This window comes from Papilio xuthus, unplaced genomic scaffold (assembly GCF_000836235.2).
Source record: "Papilio xuthus unplaced genomic scaffold, Pxut_1.1 DF828258.1, whole genome shotgun sequence".
NCBI classification, from domain to species: Eukaryota; Metazoa; Arthropoda; class Insecta; order Lepidoptera; family Papilionidae; genus Papilio; species Papilio xuthus.
Genome location: NW_013530391.1, coordinates 3,659,891 through 3,669,417, shown reverse-complemented (window position 1 = coordinate 3,669,417; position 9,527 = coordinate 3,659,891). Strand labels below are relative to the sequence as shown.

At 36.9% G+C, this 9,527-nt stretch overlaps 1 protein-coding gene across 2 annotated transcripts; it reads left to right on the top strand.

Moving 5' to 3' along the window:
• Positions 1-497: 497 nt before the first annotated feature.
• Positions 498-8,448, top strand: LOC106113483 (zinc finger protein 318). 2 transcript variants are annotated; one of them, XM_013306280.1, is made up of 13 exons: positions 498-938; positions 1,176-1,335; positions 2,107-2,300; positions 2,433-2,560; positions 3,678-3,806; positions 4,291-4,394; positions 4,737-4,855; positions 5,181-5,469; positions 5,666-5,771; positions 6,110-6,396; positions 6,705-6,841; positions 6,956-7,086; positions 7,178-8,447. In XM_013306280.1, the coding sequence occupies exons 1-13, from the start codon at positions 666-668 to the stop codon at positions 7,611-7,613; spliced, it is 2,493 nt and encodes an 830-aa protein (XP_013161734.1). In that variant the 5' UTR covers positions 498-665; the 3' UTR covers positions 7,614-8,447. The 2 variants fall into 2 exon arrangements, with proteins under 2 accessions (XP_013161734.1, XP_013161735.1); XM_013306281.1 differs by lacking the exons at positions 498-938; positions 1,176-1,335 and adding an exon at positions 1,357-2,006 and having other exon boundaries at positions 7,178-8,448.
• Positions 8,449-9,527: the final 1,079 nt, after the last annotated feature.

The following is a 9,527-nucleotide window of genomic DNA, read 5'->3' as shown; positions in this document are numbered from 1 at the left end:
ATACCAAACACAAAGGAACTTACATGTGTATTTTGTATTTTCTAAATAAATTTCAAAGTTCCGCGAAAATAAAATAACCTGTCATGGCATCTTCAGTGACATTACATCGTGTTGCTTTATATTATAGAATAGAATCGTATCTCTGTATGTTATAGCGGTACTAGATTCTTAATTGAAGTGTTGAATATGAACTATGAAAATATTTAATTAACTCTTTGGCAGCTACGTCCACGTACGTACATAAGAACCAAAATGAATTGGGATGAATGGTACAGAGATAGAATACTGCCTGGAATTATGCATAGGCTACTTACTAAGTTTCCTTTTAGGATTTAGATAAAGATGCAGGTGCAAGCAAGCGATAAATAGGTAAATATGGAGAATGTCTCGAGGGTCTTCAATGTTTTTTTTTTATCGATTTCAAGCCATAGGCAACATGGACATATTATTTATGGACAAGCCTACACCGAAATGACATTTTGTCAAAATGGCGGAAACAGTCAACTGTCAACGTCAAAGTTTTGTTTGCATTTATTGTGAAGCGTAATATGTTAATTAAACCTAAAAAATAACATATTTTCTATCGTGTGTGATTATTTTAAGCTTTAAATAGATGTAAATATCCTTGTTTGTTAAATATTAAATGAAACTTTCTTGAACCGACAATGTCTCGCGATGTTTCTCGGAAGTCAGGTTATGACCGCGGTGGCGGTTGGGATCGAAATTATTATAGGAATCAAACGCAGAGGAAACGCAGCAGAAGCCCTCCCATTAGAGAGGGTAAACGCCGTAGCCGCTCGCCACAAAAATCTGAAAAAGATATATTAGATGACAACATCCTGAATGAGATATCAAAACTGCCAGAACCTAATGAATTATGGGATAGTCAATTTCAAGAAGGTTTCAGCGGAAATGCACCACCTTCTTTCACACGAGATGTAATTATATTGTGCTAAATTTATATATTTTTAAATATTATTGATGACTATTTTTGGTTATAAGCTAGTGATATTGTTTAATTAAGATATTTTTGAAATCTGATTCTTAGTTATAAAACTATAAAAATATGTTTCCTAGTATTTTCCGCTACAATAGTAAATTTTCAACACATTTAGTGCCACTAACTCACCTTACAAGTAGGTTTGAAGAAAAAATAATAATGTCAATTCTTCAAGGGTGGAAATTATCCACGCAACTATCAGCAGCCATACCCTGTTAACTATGATAACTTTGGAAGTGCAATGCCTCCGATGCCACCTGGTTCCTCGGGATGGAGTCAACCAGCTCCTGCCCAACCTGTGTTCAACAATGTTGAAGAGCAAATTAAAAAAGAAGGTATGTCATGCTAATAGATAATTTCAGGCTCTAAAACTCAATATTAAGTTTTTTTAACCAATTTTTACCTAAGTGTCAAAAATACTGCATGAAAAGGAATAACATGTATTCCTTTGTAAAACACTTTTAAAAAAACCTAGCATTACAATATATTGAAGAAAACAAAACATGAAAAATCCTCTAGAGATACGGTTTGGGGGCAACATTTTCATGGTGTTGGGGATATATTTATTTTTTAACATGGTAAGTTGTTTGTGTGCAATGTTCGTACAATTATATTTTCTTTCTTCATATAACAATGTGTAATATTCCATTTTTAATTATTAGAATATTTGCATCAGTAATGCAGGAGGAACCATATTCTAAGATAGTGTTTGCCGGAATTGATCCCTATAGCAACCTTCATCAATGGATTCACTCACATCAAGACACACTTTCCAGTTGGCTCATAATTAAGGGTTGATTCAGATTAAGTTGTGCAGGTGTTTTCCATATGAAGTCTTAGACTTATGTACCAAATTGTGCATTTTACAACAAAAAGCTACAATTATCCTCAATTTGAAATATAAGCAAGTATCGGATGTTCTTGCACTATTCTATTACCGAGAAGAATAACAGTGAATGTACCAGACACAATTATTTATTATAATATTTGCTATGATTGAATTAAGGTTTGCAGCTTTTACTATTTAAACATGTTATGTAATAAATGAAATTCCCTTTGTTATTCTTTTGAAAATATATACATAACTCTATATTTTCTTTGAACAGCGGCGATAGAATCAGAAATGCGTCACCAAAAGGCGGCTCTATCGAAACAACGGGAGGACTGCATGAAGAAAGCAACCATACTCAAAAAGGAGCTGGAGACTCTGAAAGAACAGAGAAGCGAACTGCACAGCGACTCCAAACGCTCGCCCAGTCCTGACACCAAACGGTTTTTGAAAGAGAATACAAAATTACAGGTTTGATTATTAATTGCTTACATTTAATACTTATATTAAGTTAATGAATTCATTTTACAATTATATTTTTAAGCTTTTTAAAAGAAGTTTTTTTTATTTCTAATGCTACACTTTGTAATAAATTGGCTATAGTTGGAGATACAAAATAAGTTGAAGACTATCAACAATGTTGTGGACATGTTGAACGGTATCATCGGTGAAGAGGTGGACAAGAGTGAAGTGGATGACTCCGGAGAACGCAGCTCAAAGAGAAAGTCCAGGTTGGTACTATGATATTTGTTACGTGCTTACATATAAAAGGGTAAATTTGAAATTTGTAAGTTTTTGATATTGAATATTATTAGATATAGCTATAATATTGCCTCCGAACAGAACGGTGAACTATAAAACTTACAGTTTGTGGATTATCAAGCTATGCAACGGTGTTCAAAGAAGGAAAATGTGGAATTATTATATAAAAGAAGATTTTTTAATGCATCTTGTAATATAAATTGCTAATTTTTTTTTACATATGAATGATTGTATTAAAATATTTAAGTTTTTTGTAACATGAGAAATATTACTTTACATCTAAGATTTCTTGTTATATATTTATTTGTAATGATTAAGGAAAAATTATTTGTAACTTTAATAAAATTTGTATGTTGATATTTACAGCTGTTTATTTTCCTATCCTTTCTTATATACAATTTCTATGTAGTTTTATTGTACGTTTGTATGATTTCGTTATAAATTTGTTACATATTTCTACTTTTTCAAATAGTTTTTATATGAACTGTGTTAAAATGACACTATTACATTTGTTCTGTATTCTGTCATAACACAATAGAAGCGTTCTTTGGCTAATGACAATGAACTTTAATTATTTATTTCATATCATTATGCTAAACGAATCATTTTGTACATTCCGTATTTATCTCTGAATAATTTCGAATATTTGTTTTGCAGCTGCGGTGTGAAAAATTTCATTAATTTGAAAATGACTTTTTGAACTTTTTGTAAAAAAAAAAAATATTTTTCGATGTCTTTGCCTTTGTAAAGTAATTGAAATGTAAAATGATAATTATTTATAAAGCAATAATATGTCACATGTAAGCAATAAAATGTTCATGAGGTAATTAATGTTTATTTTCGTTAATAACCTCATGAACGTTTTGTAATAAAAACTATTAAACGCGGTCCAAACGTTCATACGCGATGTTTCAACCCAAAGAAGAGTATTTCATTTTTATTACTCATAAAACATAGTTATAATACTTAAAGCTACCATACACGGACTGCATTGAGTAGTGCCGACACCTGCTGCGACTGTTTAAAGTTGTCCGTGTATGGCAGTTAAAATTGAAGCGATGATTAGTTACCGTTAACTGTTGTCAGGTCACCGTCAACTAAGAGATTCAACTACGTATACTACGACCCGGAGATGCACTGGTGCCGCGTCTGCAACGAGTTCCCCGCAACCGCTAAAGACTACCTCACGCATCTGCATTCGCCCTCACATCACAAGTAACTACGCAATTTTTATTAGAAAACAAGCTGTCGCCCGCGATCCCGTTCGCGCGGCTGATAAAAAAAACTTAATAAGTAACCTGTGTGTTCTTCCAGATTATGTTCTAAATGTATGACAAATTTCAAGGAGATTTATGCAGCCGTTCTTGATATACATTCTAACAAACAAACATCCATCCATTCAAACATTAGCATTTATAATAATAGTAAGGCAGCTAATATTCCCAAACTGTTTTTACTTTCTGCCACATTTTCTCAACTTGTAAATTTTCAAATTTATAATTCGTTATTGTTTCCCCCACCCAGAATACCATTGACCCAGGGAAATAGCCTGGACAATGAGAATCACTGGTATAAAGTTTATTTCTTAAAATTTATCCACCACGGTATGAAGCGATTTGGGCAGTTTTTTTAATTATAGTCGCTACGTCTTCACCTTGAGTTTCCGCTGATCAGTTTTACCGAGTTATACTGTGTGTAGGATGGCATCGTCGCACATGGAGGCGCCCTGGCACTCGGTGGCGGGCATGAACGAGGGCTTCCCCAACTACCCCTCAGCACCCACCAAGCGCACACCTATTAGAGGTAATTATCTCATAGTATTTCATTATGATTTCAGTTTATTTTTGTATCACAGTAGTTGAACAAACATCTGTTGACCATCGAACTAATTCCGCGTACAGTCTGTTGAATGTGCATGTTAAAGTCTTAATTCAGTCTACTTTCTCTTCCTTTCTATTCTTATAAGGACGAGATTGAAAAGGGAGTTTTTTTATATAAGAGAAAACACAGGATGGGGAAATATCTTTCTCTGCCTCCTCTCATATGTTTGATGGTAGGCATGCATCTGCAACTGCAGATGTCTGGAGGCAAATGGCACTTGGGTATTTCGTCAAGTTTTGGTATATTGAATGTGATATGTGCCAGGTCTGCAGTTCTTCGTGCCGTCGACAGCGTGGTACTGCAAGCTGTGCGACCAGTTCATTGGAGACCTGCACTGCGCCTCCGCACATCTCAAGTCCATCATACACTCCAAGAACTACACGGTCAGTCTACGTATTGCTCTCACACTAAACTCTAATATAATGAAAGGGATGGCGATATTAGAACTCACACTTTTTGTATCGCGATGTTTGTTTTTCACACGGAAAACATGAATATGTATAAATTCCATGTAAATAACTTTATTTTCTTTGTGTGTTGTAGATAAGATTTATTGCGTTACTCATTTAACATCCACCTACTTATACACTATTTAAATCACATGGTGAATTAATTTCTTACTGCAGATAAACATTTTAATTCTTATATCACAACATTTCATAAAATACTCAAAATGTCATCATAATATAATTATAATGATATTTCCAGAACTTCGTAGAGCAGAACCCGCATTGGGACACGGACTGGATGTCTGATCGTCAGAAGGCCTTCGAGAAGAGCAGAGCCAAAGCCAAGGCTGAGGAGAAGCCGCCCTACGCCGCCCACACCATCACCTTCAGCAAGGACGGCTTCCACACCAAGAGGAAGGCCAGCCCCGACACGGCGGACAAGAAGAGGAAGAAGGACAGAAGGAAGAAGAAGAAGAACAAGAAGAGGAGGTCCAGCAGCGAGTCCAGTAGCTCCAGCAGCTCGGACAGTGATAATAAGAAACGTAAAAGTAAGTATAATTTATGTTTTCATTGTCAAAATACATGTATAAAACATAACTCTGTAAAAAACGTCATTTAAATGCATTTGAAAGTAAGTTCTGTTTCAAAGTTGTGTTGATTTCACGAGTAATCCATTTTTGTGTTTGAAATTATAGTTTTTTTTCCACCTCGATGTATATGTTAACATTTTGTAACTGATTTCAGAGAAGAAAGAAACGGTGATAGACAAGAACGCGCTGTCACAATGGATGTCATCAATACCTGTCAACTTTGACAGGAAGTTGCTCGACAACTTGAAGTACAGAGTCCAGTGAGTATACACCGCTTTATATTACTCTTTACTAATATTATGCCAATGTTTGGATGTATGGATTGTGGATGGATGTATTATATTATGTATCTCCAGAACTGCTGCATGGATCTTGTTAAAATTTTCCCTAGATGAAGGAGATATTGTGGAAGAACACATAGAGTATTTATTAAGTTTTTTTTTTATTCCACGCGGACGAAGTCACGGGCGACAGATAGTATTTGAGCAAATATGATTCAAAGTTTTGTGCCAATTCTGTCACGCTAATAGATTTTCATATTAGCTTACAAATCTGTTTTAGCATTTTGTTTATTATTTTCATATTTATTTTTATAAAGGAAAGAACGACGCAAATCTCCCTCCCGCGATGATCAAGATCGCCGCGGGGAGCGCAGGTCGGACAGCAAAAGAGAAGATAGACAGGAGAGGAGAGATGACAGAAGAAATGAGAGGCCGGACAAGAGGGACGACAGAGAAAGAAGAGATGACAGAAGAGAGACTTCGGATAGAAGAGAGGAAAGAACAGAGAGAAGGAATGAGAGTCAGGACACAAGAGATAATCAGTCGCGATCAGTTCAGCAAGCAGATGTGAAAAAAACAGAAATTAAGAAGATGCCTTTTATTGGTCAGTTTGAAACCGTAACTTATATCCATTACTAGCGGTCGCCCACGACTTCGTCTGCGCACAATTAATAAAAATTCCATAATATGCATAACCTACCTTCCCGTCCCAATACCCCCAAAATCGGTCCAGTCGTTCTGGACATAACCCGGAACATACGCGGACCTTCAGACAGACAGACAGACAAACATTTCACAAATTGGTTTTTCGTTACCAAAATGCAAACACATCAAGTGTACGTGTATAATTTTGTTTTATTTGTATAGATTAAGTGATTCTTCATGTTCTTTATATAACATATTCGTCTTTAGGAAAGATGCCTGTGTTCAAAAACTTATCGAAGACAGCGAAGAACGAGGAACAGAAAAAAGAGGAAGAGAAGAAGAAACACGAAGAAGAAGTCATCAAGAAGAAAAGAGAAGAGATGGACGCGGAGATACAGAAAAAGGTACTGTTTAGAATTACACGAAGATAATGAAACAAAATGAAGTAGTAGGCGCCAAAAATTCTGTTAGATAAAACTAGATAAGCTAGTTTATGCTTAGTGCAGCTCGTGTTGCAGGTCGCCATATTCAAGGAGAAGATAGCGAAGGCGCAGCTGGAGAAGCAGCAGCAGGAGATGGGACTCGCGCTGCCGCCGCTCGCCTTCCTGCCGCCCCCCTGCCCGCCCTGCCCGCCGCAGCTGCTGCCGCCGTCAGTACACACTCCTGACACACTGACACATCTGTCCCACCTCCCCACGAGAGTCACACATAATACATCACATATAAAACATTTGTTGCAGGCCGATCCCGCCGCCGCAGCCGGCCAGCAACCTGCCCAAGGACTTCCAGGAGGCGCTGGACATCATCTTCCCCTCCAACGCGAAGCCCTCTGAGCTGACGCAGTCGGAGCTGTTCGTGCCGGGCCTGCCGCCGGGCTTCGCGCCCATGCCGCCCGTGCCCTTCCCCCACCACATGGGCCTCGTGCAGTCGCCCATCGCCCAGCTGTCGCCCATGTCACCCATGATGATGGGCTTCGACGTGAACCAGCAGGTGTTGCCTCCCGCGCGGCCGCAGCTCTACGACACGCAGGTGCCCATCGTGCCCGGACACCAGAACAGTAACAACACCGAGTCTGCGGACGCGCAGAAGACGGAACTCAAGGAGAAGAATAAAGAAGAGTTGGAGGAGCTCGCGATGCTCGGTATCGACGCGTCGGATGTCGGCGCCGGTATTTAGCGTCGCCTTCTTCGCCTTCTTCGCCTTCTCACTTACATCATATTTACATACCTTACTTACTTACTTACTTCATTCTTACATATTACCTTTTACAAAGCAATATTATTATTATATTAAGTCGGAGTACTTTCTTCATATATCAGTTGCAGCATCCAACGGCAGTGCCAAATCTCAGATGAGAGAATCGAGATAAATCTGTACTCACGGGAATACAGAACACAGAAACGTCAAAGTAATAAATTAGGAATGTTTGTAATGATAGCTGCTTATTTTATGCCGACAAAATAAAGTTTTTTAACCTTTCCGGTTGATTATGAATATTTTAAACAAATTGTTTATTTGTCTATTGTATTTTGACTATTTTTGACTTAAATAACATGTTTGTGTGTGAACTTTACTCTGGGTTTTCACTGCTGTTACACATATTGTCCTTTTTCAAAGAGATGAGGTATCTCGATATGTGTAGTTTCAGTGCAGTGGAAACCCCACGGTAACAATATAGACCGAGAAAGTTATGTGACCCGGCGCTCAGCTCACACCTCACTAGGGCCCATTGGCAATGATCATGAGAAGACAGGAAAAGTACAACAAGAATATATTTTTCTTTTATGTCATTTCTTATGTAAGTTTAACATATTTGTAACAAAACTAACCGCGATGGTAGCGCCTCTCACCGGGTCAGATAACTTTGTCGCACTACAATTAGGTAAATTACGTTAGGTTGAGTAATATTTAAGTAACAATTATGTACTTATGAATCTAACGTTTTATTATAGACTAATAAATTTTTAATAAAATAATGTTTTCATTGTTATTTGTGACATTAATTAAAGAAATTAAAAGAAAATGTCGTGCATATAATTTTACCACATTCCTGTCCTTTTACGTAATTATTCATGTATTCAATAACTATAATGGAAATAGTGATATGCACATGAACATATGACAACACGCAACTTGAATTTTGAACACAAAGTATGTTCCTTAGGGTCCGCTACAGCAATTATGTCAAAAAGAATGCAAGGTTTTCTATGTATGTAAATCTATCGTAATACGCTCCACTTATGACAGTGTTATGAGTTAGAAGTAAGGTTATCTTTATTCAACAACAGATGACGCTGTCAACATAAATAAGACCCAGTAATGTGTTATCACGTAACAAAATCTTAACAACATGCACAGACAGTAAATAATAATAACTATAGGAACTAGTATGTATACAAAAGTTAGGACTCGTAGGAACTGCCTCGTCATTATATTACGTTTCGAGTACTTTAATTTTCTAATAGCCAAAGGGCCTCTACGCACTGAGCGGATGCGGTCGCGACCACGCGCTTTATATGGCCCACACCGTAACCGACCGAGAGCAGCAGAATGAAAACATTTTTTTGGTAAATGATGTCGCAAAATATTATCTGATGATGATATCAGTATTTTTAGATCATGTAAAATTTTATTTTTTCTGCTCAAATTATTGCATAACAGTAATAAAAAATTGCGATATACTAAAATATGAACAATCTTAAACTCTATATACTATATTATAATAATTAGTAATATATTAGTAAAAAATTGGTTCTAAAAGGCACTAAGAAGGCGCCACTGTTGACAACGCATATGCAATTTGCGTATGTCTATCTATGGGCAACGCTTACTTCGCTATTTCAGCGATTTCAGGTGGTCGCTCGCTCGTTTGCCACCTTATGATATAAAAAAAAACTCGGGTAAAAGTGAATAATAATAAACGCCAGCCGCTTTAGATAACATCGTATTAGTGTCATTCAAGACCGTCGGATAAATGTATTATACATAAAAATTTAAGAACAGATTGGTACATGGCGGGATTTGAATTCAGTAACTGCAGGTTTTAAGGCAAGTGCTTAACCCCTGAGCCACCGACGCTGTTATTTAAAT

What these genes read in the sequence shown, in the direction of transcription:
- LOC106113483 (XM_013306280.1), top strand. Translation starts at nt 666, where the DNA reads ATGTCTCGCGATGTTTCTCGGAAGTCAGGTTATGACCGCGGTGGCGGT. An exon ending in AGCTCAAAGAGAAAGTCCAG is followed by an intron (nt 2,561 to 3,677) that starts GTTGGTACTATG and finishes AACTGTTGTCAG; the next exon opens with GTCACCGTCAACTAAGAGAT. An exon ending in CAAGCGCACACCTATTAGAG is followed by an intron (nt 4,395 to 4,736) that starts GTAATTATCTCA and finishes GATATGTGCCAG; the next exon opens with GTCTGCAGTTCTTCGTGCCG.